The 17664-nt window shown below is 35.8% G+C and overlaps 4 protein-coding genes and 1 non-coding gene across 5 annotated transcripts in view; 3 read left to right on the top strand and 2 right to left on the bottom strand.

Annotated features, from left to right (window-relative positions):
* The window catches only part of LOC129883199 (DNA mismatch repair protein MSH1, mitochondrial), a 32052-nt gene extending 29735 nt beyond the window's left edge, over positions 1 to 2317 (top strand). The window contains exons 21-22 of the mRNA XM_055957803.1: positions 611 to 1336; positions 1769 to 2317. Of these exons, the coding sequence (XP_055813778.1) occupies positions 611 to 1336; positions 1769 to 1999 (957 nt within the window). The 3' untranslated portion in view covers positions 2000 to 2317. The remainder of the gene's footprint in view (positions 1 to 610; positions 1337 to 1768) is intronic.
* A 1252-nt stretch (positions 2318 to 3569) lies between these two features.
* Positions 3570 to 8231, top strand: LOC129883200 (uncharacterized). Its single transcript, XM_055957804.1, has 7 exons — positions 3570 to 3973; positions 5634 to 5703; positions 5948 to 6003; positions 6129 to 6204; positions 6345 to 6381; positions 7376 to 7490; positions 7664 to 8231. Exons 1-7 carry the CDS (start codon positions 3681 to 3683, stop codon positions 7905 to 7907), a joined length of 891 nt encoding a protein of 296 aa, XP_055813779.1. The 5' UTR covers positions 3570 to 3680; the 3' UTR covers positions 7908 to 8231.
* Positions 8232 to 8428: 197 nt separating this feature from the next.
* LOC129883197 (uncharacterized) lies at positions 8429 to 9607 on the bottom strand. The gene is made up of 2 exons (XM_055957802.1): positions 9039 to 9607; positions 8429 to 8588 (listed from the first exon to the last, which is right to left on the bottom strand). The coding sequence occupies exons 1-2, from the start codon at positions 9605 to 9607 to the stop codon at positions 8429 to 8431; spliced, it is 729 nt and encodes a 242-aa protein (XP_055813777.1).
* A 1253-nt stretch (positions 9608 to 10860) lies between these two features.
* Positions 10861 to 17275, bottom strand: LOC129883196 (glutamyl-tRNA(Gln) amidotransferase subunit B, chloroplastic/mitochondrial). Its single transcript, XM_055957801.1, has 9 exons — positions 17062 to 17275; positions 16277 to 16931; positions 15761 to 15974; positions 14825 to 14965; positions 14522 to 14725; positions 13743 to 13940; positions 12545 to 12613; positions 11520 to 11636; positions 10861 to 11429 (listed from the first exon to the last, which is right to left on the bottom strand). The coding sequence occupies exons 2-9, from the start codon at positions 16897 to 16899 to the stop codon at positions 11349 to 11351; spliced, it is 1647 nt and encodes a 548-aa protein (XP_055813776.1). The 5' UTR covers positions 16900 to 16931; positions 17062 to 17275; the 3' UTR covers positions 10861 to 11348.
* A 101-nt stretch (positions 17276 to 17376) lies between these two features.
* On the top strand, positions 17377 to 17458 carry TRNAS-AGA (transfer RNA serine (anticodon AGA)). The gene has a single exon. It is a non-coding gene; the product is annotated as a tRNA-Ser (tRNA).
* Positions 17459 to 17664: the final 206 nt, after the last annotated feature.

Raw genomic sequence — 17664 nt, 5'->3', positions numbered from 1 at the left:
AATTTATCTGCAAATAAACCAAGACATAGGTGTTGTATCATGATGTTTGCTGCGATTGTAGCAGATTAGCGTTTCACTTTATGCTTGCATTTGCTTCTTGTTAAAGATTTTTGCTTGTTAAGACTACTTGTATTTGATTGCATTCCATAGTCAAGAGGGATGCACAATTCCGTGAGTGGTTTTGTTAGACATTTGGCGCAATGTTCTTATCCTCTCCATCCCAATGAGTGGATTGAGTACAGTGGATGTGCAACAAGAACTTTGTGCCCCTTTTGACAAAAGAATCTTTAGTACATAGCAGTTCTACTGTATTTTATTATGGTAAAAAAGGTAATCTCTCTCTTCTGGTTATCGTATTGGTTCTTATTTTGGAGTCTTCTTCCTTTGCATCGTTCTCTTGGATCAATCTGTAGGTGATGATGGTGTTAGTTCCACTTATAGCATATGTTCTTTCTGTGAGTGAAGCTATTTCATTTGTTTGTGTATAATAATCTTGACTCTAGGTGTTGGTGTTTCTGTTCATCATTTTTCACTTTTCCTTGCTGATATAGTAGAGTCTCATGGCATTTGAAGGCAACATTATGACTCTTAGTTGTCTGACATGCCTCAGATTGAAATGTCTGAAATTCGTTCTCTGATTACTGGTGCCACTTCAAGCAGTCTTGTACTTATAGATGAAATATGTCGAGGAACAGAAACTGCAAAAGGGACATGTATTGCTGGAAGTGTCATAGAAACCCTGGACGCAATTGGCTGTTTGGGAATTGTATCAACCCACTTGCATGGAATTTTTGATTTACCCCTGAAAATCAAGAAGACTGTGTATAAAGCAATGGGAGCTGAGTATGTTGATGGTCAACCAATACCAACTTGGAAACTCATTGATGGGGTCTGTAAAGAGAGTCTAGCATTTGAAACAGCTCAGAGAGAAGGAATTCCAGAAATATTAATCCAAAGAGCAGAAGAATTGTATCACTCAGCTTACGGGAATCAGATACCAAAGAAGAAAGACAAAATAAGACCTCTTTGTTCAGATACTGACCTCAATAGCACAGATAAAAGCTCTGACCAATTAAATGGTACAAGACAAATAGCTTTGGATTCTAGCACAAAGTTAATGCAGCGAATGGGAATTTCAAACAAGAAACTTGAAGATGTTATCAGTCTTATTTGTCAGAAAAAGTTTATTGAGCTGTATAAAATGAAAAATCCGTCAGAAATGGCAACAATGAATTGTGTTCTTATTGCTGCCAGGGAACAGCCAGCTCCATCAACAATTGGTGCTTCCAGTGTCTATATAATGCTAAGACCTGACAAAAAGTTGTATGTTGGACAGGTAAAAATTTTCCTTCTTCCAGTTTGAATCTTAAAGTGCAACCATACTTTGTCTAATCAATCTTTTTATGTTATATTTAATTGTATTGTGATGCTTAACGAGTTGGAGGAAGCCTGCACATTTTGCATGTCATGCAGAATTGAGCCTCATTTTGTTGTCAAAAATTGTTTTGCTACTTGAGTGTCTGGAGAATAACTGAATAGGTGTTCTATTTTCCGTTTCTTTATTAGTATTTTTCAGAAGTTTCTTTTTCCGAAATGTTTTTTCAAAGTTGTGGAGGTAATTATGTTCAAAGATATTTTTCAATAAATGGCCAATAGAGACGGACACTATTTAGTTAACCAAATGAAGTCTATGGACACATCAGTCATTGTGAGCTATTACTTCCATTTACATGTTATATCTTAAAATTCTTTCTTATTATATGTACAGACTGATGATCTTGAGGGCCGAGTCCGTGCTCATCGATTGAAGGAGGGAATGGAAAATGCGTCATTCCTATATTTCTTAGTCTCTGGCAAGAGCATCGCCTGCCAATTGGAAACTCTTCTAATAAATCAACTTCCTAATTATGGTTTTCAGCTAACAAACATTGCTGATGGTAAGCATCGTAATTTCGGCACGACTAATCTCTCCCCGGAACCTTCAACCGCGCTTAGATGAACTCACCATCAGTCTGTTGTGGAAGAGTTCAAGTTGGTGTATAAAAATTGTATTGTTAGTTTGTGAAAATCTCAAAGGGATGAGCAATTCAACTTGCAGTGGCTGCAGCAATTTTGGGTTAGCTTTAGCTTCTCCACCTGTGTATAGCTCATCATCACCTGTGAAACTGAGGGTGAATTATGTTTTAATTTATGCCTGATTTTGAGTAACACTTTGATACCTAAGTATGAGAGTTCGTTAATTTCTTGTGGACATTTGATAATGATGTCCTACAAAGGTGTGGTCTAACTGCTAATGAAGTGCGTGAAAATCATGAAAGATGAGTACAATATTTTGACAATCCTTGCGTTTGCCAAGTCTAATCTACGCAAGAGTGATCACCCTATAGCTTAAAAGGGATGATTTTGACAAATATTCATTATTAGGATTGCTAATTAAAGAATAATCAGCATTTGTAATAATTAAAAAGCAACAAAAAAATAATATAACTCTAAATAAACAGATACAAAGGGAATAAACCACACTCTAAAACATAAACCCAAAATAGAGTCAGTCCTCTATAAATATCCAAATGCACCTTGATACTCTCAAAAGAATTCAATTAATACAATTTTCCATAGAAATCACAAAAAGAAATGAATGTTTAAGAAATGCAACAACAATCAGTTTCCCTTTGATTCCAGCTCCATTGATCGCTTAGCCATGCTCTGCATTAGCTAACCATTTTCAGTTATCTTATTTCATGATCCAGATGTTCAATCCTTCAAAATCAAAATTTCCGACCTTTCAGAGTATACAAATAAAACAAGTGCTCATATTCATGGGTAAACATTTGTATCGGATGCTCCTTCAATTTATCTTATCTGACTCTGCATTAAGGTATATGATTGTACAAGTTTTACATACATAAATACATAATGGTTAAGTTTTTGATTCAAAGACGATTTTTAGTGCCACTTCCTGGAATTACGCTCTTTCATTAATGCAGATCAGTAAGTTCACGAAGGAAACAATAAGAATATTTTCTCCTTATTGGTAAATCAATAACTCATTAAAATTATAATAGTTTACTAATTTAATTTTTAAATTTTTACTCATTCACAAATATTTTTAAAAAAATATTAATATAAATATATAATCAGTTAATCACTATATAATATTATTTAGTAATTTAGTGTTTACCCTTTAGGTTTAGGTTCAACGGCAAGGACTTGCAAGTTGTAAGTTTGCATTGCTACGACGACGGCTACAGAAGTATATTTGTTTTAAAAGTTTTCGTTTAATCAAAAATTTAGAAATCGAAAATCTACAAATCGAATCGAACCGATCAACACAACACACTCTGATTTAATTTATGAATAACATTTGCTTATTTTAATTTAAATAAAAAATTATTTTATAGGTAAAACAATCAATTCGATTTGAATTTTAAAAAAAAGCTGTTAGTACTACAAGATAATTTCTTGTATATGGATAAATTAGTGAAACTTACTATTAAGGAAGCAATAATAATAATAATTTATCAAACAAAATTAATTTGAATGACATTATTTCAAAATTGAATAATACAAAATGAAACTGAAAAATGAATACCCCTATATTCAAGAATCAAAATCCGTCTTCTTCCCACGAAATTCCCAAAATCTTTCTCTGCTAAAACTCACCATTGAAGGAACCCCCAATGGACCAAGTGGTGGAGGAAGTTGAAAACGTGAAGAAAGAGTTGGAAGAAACATTCAAACAGACCCAAGAACACATCAAATCTATTCATGAATATGGAAAATCAGGAACAACAAGATTAATTTCAGAAGAGAAAAGTTCACTTCCAAGATTGAATGGTCTGGCTCAAGATGGGATGAATCTGCTTCAATCACTTCAATTTAAGCTTGATCTCTTAGCCCCACAACTCCCTTCAGATGATCAAGTTGAAAAAACTCAGTCTTTGGCCAAATCATGGAAAACCCAGATCCAAAGGTAGCTAAAAACAAATATGCTTTTTATATGAATCATATGTATCACTGTATTTGAACCCGTTTGGGTTATTCTAACTGTAGAATAGTAATGTGAGTAATTCAAAAATTTTGGGGTTGGAAAGTTGAAATAAGAAAATGGGATGATTTCAAGTTTCTTGCTTTCAGCAGGGGCGGAGTCAAGTAAGGATATCCGAACCCCTTCGGTGGGGAATTAAACTGTTTGAAATTCAAAAATTTTGGGGTTGGGAAGTTGAATAAGAAATGGGGATGATTTCAAGTTTCTTGCTTTGGAGCCAAGTAGGGCCATCCGAACCCCCTTCGGTGGAATATTATATTGTTTATACGTGCTTAAAATAATTTTTTACATTTGGCTTTTCTTTGAGTGTTTTACTTTTCATATTTTGAACCCTTGGTGAAAGTCCTAACTCCGCCATTGACTTTCAGATGATCAAGTCGAGAAGTCTCCATCCCAAACTAGATGGTTCCGATATATTTATTCTTCAGTATTTGCTTCTGTTTCATTCCCATACTGTATAGAAGAGTTATGTGAGGAAGTCAGAGATTTTTTGGTTCAGAATATGAAAGATTAAGATTTGTCTTGTTTTTTAGTTTTCCTTACTTGGTAATACAATATGGACCTTGATAAAATAAGGTGTTTGTTTGTCTGGTTGACTATTAAACTGAATTGGCTTGTATGTAACTTAGCAGTGACATTCTAATGGATGAGTTGATATCTAGAAGGATAGCATTTTCCAAATTGCTGTAGTTTCGACTGTGAATATATCTTTATGTAGAGTTCTGTTCTTGTTGGTATACCTCTTGCACATGGGAGATTTCTCATTATCAATAAAATTACACTTGATAAAAAATGTGAATATTAAGATAGATGTGCTGCAATGAAAGATTGGACAAGACAAGAAACAGTCATATCAAAACAAATTATGCAAATAACACACACAGAGGATAAGATAAGAGAAGGTCGTCTGAATGGTTTGTCCATGTATCACGTTGGTCTCTGAATTTACCAGTCCGTAAGTGTGACATTGTGGTGATTGATATTGCAAAAGGGAGGGAAGTTGTGTAACAACACCTACAATCTCCTAGAATCATTGTGGACTAAGCTAAGAACACAACAGTAGAAGTAAAGGATCCATATATATGATACCAATTATAGTTGGCTGTAAAGTTTAGCTTTTAGTTACATTAAGTTTGGATATAAATAAGAATGATATTTAGGGAACTTCTAGTCTGGAGAACTTCTAATCTGTCTCAAAAGATAAAGTACTTACCAATATTGGAATCAAATAGGCTCTAATAGAGTGAAACGGATTATAGAGGATTTATATGGTTCCAACTAGTTTGAGATTGAGGCGTAGTTGTTGTTGTTGTCCTCTTGAAAAATCTTCCTTCAAGGAAATAAGGAATCAATGATGTATGCTTTTGGAGAACTTTTGGTTGATTTTTTATAGCTTTCTTTGGGTATCATCTTCTGTTTAAGATTTGGGCTATTTGTGAGTTTGTTCACTGGATGTATTATCTCTTTACTCTCGAACCATGATCATGGTGGAAGAATGTGATACAATTTTCACTTCGTGTGTATGAAGTTAGTTAGTGCTATATTCTTTCATCTCCCTTAATGATTTATTAAATGTATGTTGCAGCTTGAGGTTGAGTTTAAGAAATGCTAATTTACAAGCAAAGGCAAACATGAGGAAAGCTGCTCAAGAAGAGGTAGGTTGTTTATTTGTATAGAAGATAAGTACACCATTTAGCATGTCAGAATTATTAACTTGTCAACATCCAGCATTTTATCTCTTATTGTGGCTAATAGCCTAATGCTCACAAAAGATATCGTACTGACATATGCCTTGATAATAATGTTGAACCATGGAAATCTTTTACCTTCATTTTCTCCTCTTTTGGACCGATATTTGGAAAATGTGTCATACTAAAATCTACGTTCATATGATGTCAGAGGGAACTTCTCCTGGGAGGTGGGGAAGAATCTACAGTTCGCAGACGAAATCTACAGTATGTGGTACCCTTTTAGTCTTTATGTTACCATGGTTATATCCACTTCAAAAGTTCATATGTCTGTGGTTTTGAGGGCAGAAGTATCGAAATGTTTCTTTCTAAATTATGAATCTATTTGCCAGGACAAAAGCTGGAATGACATCTGCAGCTGAAAGCATCACGGAAAGCCTGCGCCGCACTCGCCAACTTATGGTTCAGGTTATTGCCATCTTTCTTCTATTTTCATTTGCTTGGTCTAAGATCTTCTTTTTTTTTTTTTTTGGCTGATGTATTTGTTTATGAGCTTTTCATGTTGCATAACACTGCTTGTTCTCTTGTCGTTTGTAATATGTTTACAGGAGGTTGATAGAAGTGCAAGCATTCTAATGACAGTTGGTAAGTACCTTTCCGTGTTTATGAATGACATTCACTCTTGTCATGATATGTCTTTATTATCAGTTTATTTTATGCTGTTTCATCCAGATGACGTTTTTCTTGTCTTCTTTAGTTCTTTTGCTATTTATTTTGTTGTTGTTACTTCATAAAAAAAAATTGATTGTGTGAAATGGATGTTTAAGGAAAAGGTCATACTGAGATGAAAGGTTCTTTTCTTTTCTTCTAAATTTTCCCCCTTTTCTCTTCTTCTCTTTAAGGGGATATAAGATATTTCTGTAAAGAATGGTATTATAACGAAAGACCCGTCAAAGAATGCAGTTCTTCATACCATACAAAAAAAATTGATAGGATCGCTTCTGGACATATATTAGGAAGTGTATCAAACATTCTATAGAATGAAATTTTTTGTAGTTGCAATGAAAACAAGTCCAGTTTGAAAAGTATCCTGTTTTCTTTTGAATAAATTTACTGATGATTATGCATCTGAAGTAGTGAAAAATAAAACATTGTAAACCTCAATTTCAGATATATGCCATTTTTGTTGGTTAATCTAAGAAGAGTTAGGCCTTGTGCTATTTGGACTGATCATCCAGGTTATCTACTAGATCAAGTGCACTTAAATATGTTTACCATACTGTAAAAGTAACCCTACAGATAAACACTATCTGCAGCATAAAACTGATTTAATGGTTGTAAGAAAAAATATAACTAGAACATGACCAGAAAATACATTGATGTTATTCATTACATGAAACGATGGATCTATGTATCCAATGTGGTACATTGTGCATGAATCAGTTTGGGTTTTTTTGACGAGGCAATGATGTGTTCAAGAGATACACCTCTCATTAGATGACAACAACGTTGGCTATTATCCCATTTTTTTGTGATGGTGACTGCTTCCATGATTTTTGGATGCCATTCTTCATATCCTGAATGTGAAAAGTATGTAAGTTGAGGCTAGATGACAGTGTACATATTCTGGATACTGCAGATGAATCAACAGGCGTATTAACGAAAGCCGAGAGTGAATACAAGGGCCACCGCTCGTTGCTTTCGCGAACTCGGAATCTTCTATCCACAATGCAACGGCAGGACGTTCTGGACAGGTATAATGTGACAATGACTTTGTAAAATAACATTGACCTTTTCTTTGCAACTGTACTGCTGAGTTTATAATGCCATTGCAATTTTGCTGGATCATACTTTTCCCTGGCGGTTAATTACATTGTTTGGTAGTGTATTTAACCTTAACTGCAACACTAACACAATCTGTGAACAGGGTGATACTGGTGGTTGGATTTATTATTTTCTCATTGGCCGTGCTTTACGTGGTTTCAAAGCGTATGGGGTTGCTCAAGTTGCAGCGTAAGCTGATTGAAGCTGTGAAGTCCGGTACAGCTGGACAGGTGGAGATTATAGCTGGAGCTGGTAGACAAGGTGCAAATGTTGCTCAGGTTCAGATGAATCCTGTTGTACCTGAGTTAAATGTACCCTTAGAACAAGCAATGCATGATGAACTTTAAGTTCTCTATAACTTTTGTACATTTTCTTTGTTACATGCAATTTCATCTATGAAGCTCCACAGGGGTTCGAGTCACAGGAGAGTAAGTGGGAACACTATTAATCCTCCCGAGGGTAGGGTGGTTGAATCAAAAAGCTATAAAGCTCCATATCTCGGTTACAGCCTTACAAGAAATCATATATTCTTTTGTTTCCTTCATTCACAGCTCGCCTTGCGCCCTCACCGGTTATATCGTTTTTGATCTTGGTATTGTAGACACAGATAAACAGTATATGTCCAGTAACTTTTAGAGAATGCATGTTAAATATTGTTTTATGTTGTTGCACTTTGGCATTACATAAGCTTTCCCAATGATTGTAGAAGAATGAAATTACATCTATTCCTATTTTATATCCACAAAATTGACAAACAGCAACTCTTTTGTAGATAACCAAATAAAATATAGAAGCATATAGAGTGCAAGCCATTTAGAACTGGAAAAAGGAAAATGAAGAAACTATTTAATACATGTAAAACTTAGAATTATGCTAAGAGCCAGAAATTTCTATGAGTTTTGGTATTGAGCAGATATCCTGCTGTTTGGCCCTTCTTCTGAACTGCAACACAGGTGCATTTGCTGTTGTCAATCAAATAATCTGCCATATCCAGCCCCAGCCCTCTTAGTGATACACTTCTTCTAGGCCTGCCCATACAAATGCAACATGATTTACACATATTCAACAAAAAACAGAAGGAAAATAAAGGAGGTATTTTTTTTTGTGTTTGGGGGGGGGGGGGGGTCGTAAAGTTCTGCTCTTCATTCCGTTGATAAATCTCAGTGAATCACTGGCCGCTCTGTCATTGTTGGACTTTTAAGTTGTCTGATTACACTCGAAAATATGTATCTACTTGTTGTATTTTTATCCTGCTCGGTAGTTTTGTAGCAGGTAGTTTCATATGTATTTTGGGGAAAAAGATGTTAATATATTGGTGCACAGTTTGAAACTCGTTGATCATATGATTCCATCCCTCGGGGCGACAAATTAAACAATTACTCTATAATTCTATTACTTAAACATTTCCATATTTTTATGGTGGTTGTAATATAATTCTCATTTTGGATTTAGATAATATGAAATGAATATAAACTCACCGAAGTATTACGTTTGAAAGACTCCTTCTCTGACCTATAACAAGAATATCAATACCAAAAGATGCAGATTTAGCAAGAATGACAGAAGCTTTTTCCTTTGCATTGCCATCCATTTCCACTGTCTCAGTACAAACTTTTATCTTAGGTTGTGCAACCTCACATGCATGTTTCATTGTCCCAAGAAAATCCATGTATCCCTTTCCATTGCACCCTTTAACACTACCACCGTCTTCCACGGCCTCATTGGAGGCCGCAGACGTTAGCGGTGGTGGTGATGTTATGGTTGGTAATGACTTTTTAAAGAAAGTACCAAACGGACTACTATTTACACCTCCTCCATCGGACGTGGACGTGGATGAGTTTGGCAATGGCTTCTTGATCAAGGTACCAAGGAGATTCCTCCATGCATTAGGGTTACCGACATGCAGAAGAATCAATGTGTCGTTTTCCGTGACTGCATGGGAAAGCGCGTATTGAAGGGCGGATGCTGATTCACGAGTTGGATCAGCCACCACCATTATTTTTTTAGGTGAGTTTTTCCCATTTGCCATAATATGGTCTCTGGTCATTATTATATGTGAACCGGGCCCCACCACCACCACCACAAACCGCCCACCGCCACCCGTAAAATGTTGGTTTTTCTACCTAATGATAAAACCAGCGCTTGTCGGAATGGTAGTGGAACGGTAAACAAGGAAGAAAACAAGAATATATATATGAGGCTGCCATCTTTTTAGGCTTTTGGTATATATATGATATATGTTGTATATAAGTCAAAAGGGTAGTTGTTTTTTTTTCTATAATAAATTATGATTCCTAAACTTAATGCCCTTTTTGTTGTTTGCAAAAACCATTAGAAAGACCAAATGAATGTCAACCTCTCAAGTTGAAAAGATAACAATTTTTCATACACATATTTAACAGTTTATTTGAAGAATCAAAACTAAGGGGGAACCAAAGGAATAATATCATTTGACATATGGTATTTAACTTATTATTGATATTAGATAATTTTTCACTATGTATTAGATTCTTACTATTTTGAAAAATTAAGCCTTTAGGAAAGCCAGGCCAGGCTAGAAACACATGATGCAAATACTTGGGGAAAAATTGGAAAAGCAGGATACCGTGAGGGATGGTCTTGAATTTTTAGCCCCACGTAACAAAATCTTTATAAATGACCTTTGCTGCCCATTGGGCTTAGGTTCTAGTAGTACCATGGGCATAAGTTAGTTTTGCTTGAGGCAAAGAGATTGGGACATTTCAAGATGTCACAGACTCTGGAGGTAGTGTAATGTATTGCTTATTGGGAGGAGGTTCAGTTGTATTGACTAGTGCACAATTGAACAACACAAACAATTTTTATCTATGAGGCTAGACTTGGCTTGTTGGCAATTAAGCAAGTTCACTGTCTCCAACTTATTGAAATATCTCGAACTCTCAGATTCATAAGCAAGCTAATTTATGCTCACAACTTATATCTAATAGGCAAACTAAAAATTCAAGAACAGTCCTTATGGGGTCATTCTTACAAATCACACAATTCTCGACTATTTGGAGAATTTCATTTGCATTTTTTTATGTTACACGTGCTCTTTTACAAGTAACTTGAGTCCTCAAAATATTTCTTTTTTGCTCAAACATCTAAGTATCCAAAACTCACTAGCCTGACTAATGAAATTCTTGGAATTCGCCAAGATTGATCAACACTCATGTAATAGGTAGGGACAGGGGCTGAAAATTTGTTATAACAGAACAAGACTTGAAAACTTCTCAATCTCATCATTCATTTGAAGGGGAAAAAATAGTTGAGAACCATAGCTTCATCAACAGAAATATGGAAATGACATTGAATACACAGTGAAGATACATGCTTTAGTTACACTTGAAAGGAAGAAAGTATCAGCTGCAATTGCATTAACAAGTAGCTTATTCTCCCCTGTTGCTAGTACATAAATCAGAACTTTGGTAGTTCGAAATTATACCATTGTTGTACTTATTTAAGATTTAGTCCAAAAAAATCTTGAAAGTAAAGACCTATCCTAGCTCTGCTAAATTTGTCCTCATGATGATGATTTGCAAATGAGCTGAAAACACATATCAGGTGCTTCCACTTGTTGGAGATATCAAGATTAGCACCAGTTAATATCGCTATCGCTGAAACCACATTGCAAGGATGGTAACAGTCATCATGTCATCCAAACGGAACATAAGCAATATGATAAGAGAGGAAAGAAATGCCTGATGATGCATAAATGGACCAGGAAAAGAAAGAACTAAATGGCATACAAGATCAGATAACAGCCAACATCAGCTTTTGGCATTTAATTTCTCTAAAAGGATTTTGTTCAAAAGTTTTGGATTTGCTTTGCCTTTCGATTCCTTCATCACCTAGTAATCAGCACAAAAATGTGAAAAATATTGGTCAATAGCCAACATGATATGAAAACAACAAACTTCAAAAACTGAATGAAAACATACCTGGCCAGCAAAATAACCTTGCAATTTAGTTTTACCACCACGGTATTGCTCCAGCTGCTTTGGACTATCTGCAATCACCTTATCTACCATTTTCTCAATCTCCGCAGTGTCAACAATCTGTTTATTCAAAAATGGAGAAGTACAGAAGATTCCATTAATAACAAGTATGCTTCAGTTACTTGACTGGTTTCCAATTGTCAATCATGTAAATCGACAACAACAAACACTTCTTTAGATAAAATAACATCAAATACATTACCACAAGGGCAATCAGTCTGAATTACACATGATTCACTTAGGTAAAGATCGGTTTCCAGACAAGAAAGCTCATGTAGAAATCCCTATTTGAGGTAGTGTAATTGAATAACATATACACACAGCTTCACACGCTTCAGAAGATAATTTTGGGAAGTTTTAACCGTGAACCTTTTTTTGATAGATAAGTACTGGAAAGTTTTGACAGTGATGTGTATGCTATTTGCAGTAGATTATCCGCAGAGTTCATAGAATCAGGTTAACAGAATTGTGCTGAGGCTTTTATCAAACTGAGACAATAACGGTTTAGCAGTCGTTATGTTTTTAAAGCTGATACCACAATAATACCAAATTTTTCATTTACAACTTGTTATAATTATGTTCTACTGTGCAAATCGTGAAACCTTGGAAATAAGATTAAGAATCAAAACATCAGATAACTAACACTCATCTTAAAATATCTTTATTTGTAGTTGTTTCACGATCAGCTTCCTTATCTAATCAAAGGGTCTCCAAATGACTACGATTCAGGTAACACGGGCTATGATTTTTAACTCTATCCATCAGAATGAGAATTGAGTCATTAGTGACAGGGGAAAAGTTTATGGTCTTGAAAGTTTATTCGGGCAATTTTTTCTTTGAGATTAAAAAGAATCTAGTTCAATAGATGATTATAAAGCTCATCAACAGAACAGCAAAATCATTTGACTACATAATTTTATAACAAGAGGAAAATGCTACAGCTCTTGCAATATTGCAAGCTGACTTGCCTGAACCAGATCCTTTTCTTTTATCAGTCCCTTGACTGTTCCACCCTTGGCGATTAGCTCAAATAAAATCTGTAAAGTTCAATAACAACTGATCGATCAGAAACATAACAATTGAACAGAGTGGATCAAAGTAAAGCCAATGAAGAAAGTGAGCCATTAGCATATATTTATGCATTTCTAAAGAATGCTACTGATCATGCACAAGTGATACTCTTTCCCTCTCTTATATGCACACATCCATGCACATATTAAGATGTTTCATAAAATAAAAAAATCATGCCAAACTAGTCATTCCAGAAAGATTCTTGATCAGTACTGATTTCTCACGCTCAAACAGATCTCATCATAGCAGATCTGCTAACATAGGGACTCTTTTAATTGGCCTCTATAGCAGATCTCATCAGTCATGACTGTCTGAAGAAGGTATATGCTAAATTCATGATATGTGTTCCATCTTCAGTTATCCTGTATCTAAGACATTGTAAATTAAAGCATTGACACCAATAAGAAACATCGGACAAGATGAGGGAAGCGACTGGGGGAGGTGATTAGACAGGACATGACACGAAGGTCGAGGATTAAGTCGAGTATTAGGATAGAAGGTTAGTACTTAGTAGGCAGATGAGTGTTGTTACATTGTGTGGGGGAGGCAGTGAGCTAGTCTCCTCAGCTCCTTTTAGGATTATTATCAATCATCACGTAGTTACTTATTCATCGATGTGTATTACTATCTTTTGTTGCATTCTTTTTGTATCTTGGATCTTTGTTGTCTCTTTTCTCACTATTCTGCATCGGATACTTCCCTTTTGAGCCGAGGGTCTATCGGAAACAGCCTCTCTACCTCACAAAGGTGGGGTAAGGTCTGCGTATATCCTACCCTCCCCAGACCCACTTGTAGGATTACACGGATATGTTGTTGTTGTTATATCAATTCCTGGCTTCTCAAAGGCAACATGGACAGCAATCAATTGAAGGTCAGTGATTCGCAGAAGAAATCAGGAAAGATTAAATTAAGAAGCCTAACAGATAGTTAACTTGTGACTGGACAAACCCCCAACCTCAGTGCACCCAAAAATATTCTAAATGGTGAAGAAGATCAGCAAAACAAAAGTTCTATTTAAATATATATAGGAAAAACACTAGATATGATTTTCAACCATAACAAATTTTGTTATATCAGCACCCAAAGTGTAATTACCTCCTTCCCAATCTTTCCACTGATGGTCCCATCTTTAATGGAAGCTATGAGCTCCCCGAGTTCTTGAGGGGTAAGTTTAATCTCATTGATAGTCACTTTTTCATTTTTCATGTACGCAGCAATATCTCCCATAATCCAATTGGCAGAAAGCTTTATATCAGCACCTCCTGCAGTTGTTGTATCAAAAAAATCTGCAATCTGAAACATTCAATTATCAGTGGATTCTGAATATTTAGACGAAGAAATACAGGAAAAAGCTTGAAAAGACCTGATTTTTCAAGTTAACAGTCCAGAAATTTTAATAACAGAATGATGAAGGCATGTCATACTTTAGGACTCCCTTGAAGACAAGCTTGATAGGGAAATCCACCCATGTTAAACCACAAAGTCCATGAAAGGATGGTAATGTTCTTGAACAACATCATCCTTCACTTCTATTCCTTTACTTATCCAAGTTTCCACCCTCTTCTCACCCCCCACCCACCCAACCCAACTTTGGTCTCTTTGGGCCATTGGAAGAGAAGGAGAAGGGAGAAGGGAAGGTAGATATTTCCATGGGGCATACAGCTAAATGGACTTATGTGTATCTAAAAGTCAAATAATGCTTGTCCTTTTAGCTGTGTAAGGATTTAAAGCACACTATTAAATTTCCCGCAGGAAGCACTCCATGCACAGGTAAAATTCTTACGAAATAACATCAGCTTGATAGACTTTAGTACTGGAATGTCCACATGCAAATAAGGCAGTATAAGCAGAACCTGACGATGAGAAGCACTTACATTGATGTCATTGGCAAGAAATAGGACATCTTGCATGCTTAGGCCCATCTTCTCATACCTCCGACGCTTATCTTCTGGAAGTTCAGGCAATGACTCACGGATACTGTCCACATACTCCTCGGTGAGAGTAACTCCAGGAAGATCGGGTTCAGGGAAATAACGATAGTCAGCAAGTCCTTCCTTTTTCCGCATGGTTACTGTTTTCTAGATGTATGAGAAAGTTAAGCATATAAGTTTACTATAGAAAGAGTTGAGTAAATTAGTCTAACATACTGTAGTAGTATCAAAATTACAGTTGCATACCTGAGCACCTTCCTCCCATAGACGAGTTTCCTGTACAATTTGATCAACCTGGCCTTGGTTATGTAGTAGCACCTGTCTTGAAATTTCATAATCAATGGCCCTACTCATCGATGAGAAGGAATTCAAGTTTTTAATTTCAACCTGACACAAGATGAAATATATCAGTTCATTATATAGAATGCTGACTTAAGAATATGCAAATTAAACTAAACACTCACTGCTGAGAATTTCCAGAATATAGAAAGGCAACAATAAAGAATTAACACCAGATGAAGTAGAAACTTGATCAATAATGGAGAAGTATCGATGTTATTGACATTAAAGTTGCAAAACTGGAGAAATCATGGTCACTCTAGCGACAAATACAAGGACAACTAGACATTTGCTCAAGTCTTGAATGGCATTTAATATGTAGTTTGAGGAATTAAGAAAAAATCGAGAATTCACATGCTAAACATCTCTTCAGTTTCAAGTTTGTCAAAGAAAAGCTGAAATTATGTTCATCCGAATATAAAAGACTGGATTCACAAAACTTTGCATGCAAATATACACTCCTCCAGGACCTACCAGAGACCACATTCCACATTCAAATGACAAGTACAGTCCCTTAGTTTAGAGCTAAAGCAAGAATTTCATAAATGGCCAAACTGGACTTACACCAACCACTAAATTAAGTTGTCCATTGAACTGATTACATAGGAGCCATCTTTGTGGAGCATAGATGAATAAAGGAATTGGAGCCAATATATCACTTAAAACACAAAAATTACTGAACCATCCATCCAGAAGAATGGCGGAACAAGATAAGACAGAAAAACATCCACAAAGGAAAGCAAACTAGAATTTAGAATCGTTATGCCTGAATCATCGATCTATAAATTAGTATTTCCAATGCATAAGGGAAAGCAACAGAGATGGAAAGCACATCATGCAAACCTTTGTACCAAACTCTAATTGCCCAATAGGACGAACTGAAATATTGACGTCGCAGCGAAGTGACCCTTCTTGCATATTACCATTACTCACTCCCAAATACCTGACCAACCTTTGCAATTCTGCAGCATATTCTGCAGCTTCAATACCAGTTCTCATATCTGGTTCAGAAACAATTTCTAACAATGGGACTCCCGCCCTATTTAAGTCAACCTGTATCAGAGAGCCAAGCAAATCAACACCTGCCTAAAATTCATAGTGAATCTTGAAACCATAAGAAATACTTTATCAAGAGAAGCAACAAGTATGTTAGATCAAATAATCTAACTCCATTCATGCACATATACAAAGGAAATTACCACAAATTGATACAAACATCAATGGCCATAACATTACAAATTACAATGCGATGCATCTGATGAATACAAGAATATGTTATCTGAAACAAATGGTCAGAAAATAGAACAAAAAAAGATGACGAGCACATGAATGTTTAAATGTGAAGGAGTTCTTTCCTGTGAGTAGCTCCCACCGTCGGTATGGAGCAGCTTCCCTGCATCTTCTTCCATATGCACCCTGGTAATGCCAAACTTTCTATGGCCACCGCCATACTCGAGTGGAAGATCAACATCAAGATAACCACCACTAGCAATTGGGATATCAAACTGTGATATTTGATACCCTTTTGGAAGGTCGGGATAAAAGTACTGCTTTCTATCAAACTTGGAATTCAAAGACAGTTTACAATTGAGTGCAAGGCCAACTCTTACTGCACACTCTATCACCTTTGAGTTCAACACTGGCAATGCACCAGGCAAACCCATACAAACAGGACAAACACTGGTATTTGGTGGAGAACCATAGTTATAAGGGCAGCTACAAAAGGCCTTAGTAAGAGTGGAAAGTTGAACATGGGTTTCTATCCCTATAACTGCCTCATAATCCTTCAGAAATTTATCAACTGCTTTAGGTTGGCTTTGTGTGGAAACTCTCAACTTAGTCTGTTCCTTTTCTTGGGTTGCAGTTTGTGTCTGTGCATTTCTCATACAACAATACAAAACACCATGTTTTCTTGCAAAATAAGAAGATGGGTATAACATACACGGGTTAAGCTGTATCCCTCTTAGGAATATCAATGCCATCTTACTATCAGAACAAACACACTAAATTATGCCTGCAAATCATCAAACACATGATTCAGAAGCTTCAAATTAATACCTTTTTTTTCAAGAAAATGCCTTGAAGTGTATAAAGATTGCAACTTTAAGCTGAAATTGATAAAGAAAACTGAAAATAGAGAATACCCAGGATTTATCTTGGACCAAAAAGCTTCAGCCACTGATGAGAGTCTCATACACGATACTTTAGAAGAGGGTCCAAGATTTTACTCCGAAAAGCTGTGTGACATTAAAGAAAAATGGTGCAAGATTGGCTTTTGAATAGAAAGGAGAAGTGGACAAAAAAATTTAGCCGAAGTGGCAGCTTCTAGGAGCAGACAAAACTGAAGAAGTTCGAACACTCACAAATAGAATTGATGAAGATAAAGGGAAATCAAAAATCAGTTGTTCATTTTCTTCACATGGTTTAATTAATAATGTTGTGGGACTATTGAACATCAAGTGGTCGTGCCGGAGTGGTTATCGGGCATGACTAGAAATCATGTGGGCTTTGCCCGCGCAGGTTCGAATCCTGCCGACCACGGTGTTTTTCCTTTTCAGTTTTTGTCTTTTCTTAAAATACTAGATAATTGAAGGCCGTAAACGTGCCCAATATCTCCTATTATTTTTTCTATTTAAAAAAAGGAAAACTTTTGTAAATATACTATATTAAAAAAATATTTATTATTTATAGCAATAAAAAAAAAATTACTGAACATTTATAATACAGTATTAATACATATTGCAAAG

Source organism: Solanum dulcamara, chromosome 3, assembly GCF_947179165.1.
Source record: "Solanum dulcamara chromosome 3, daSolDulc1.2, whole genome shotgun sequence".
Lineage (NCBI taxonomy): Eukaryota > Viridiplantae > Streptophyta > Magnoliopsida > Solanales > Solanaceae > Solanum > Solanum dulcamara.
Note: the sequence above shows the minus strand (reverse complement) of the source record. Positions and strands in the feature narration are given on the sequence as shown.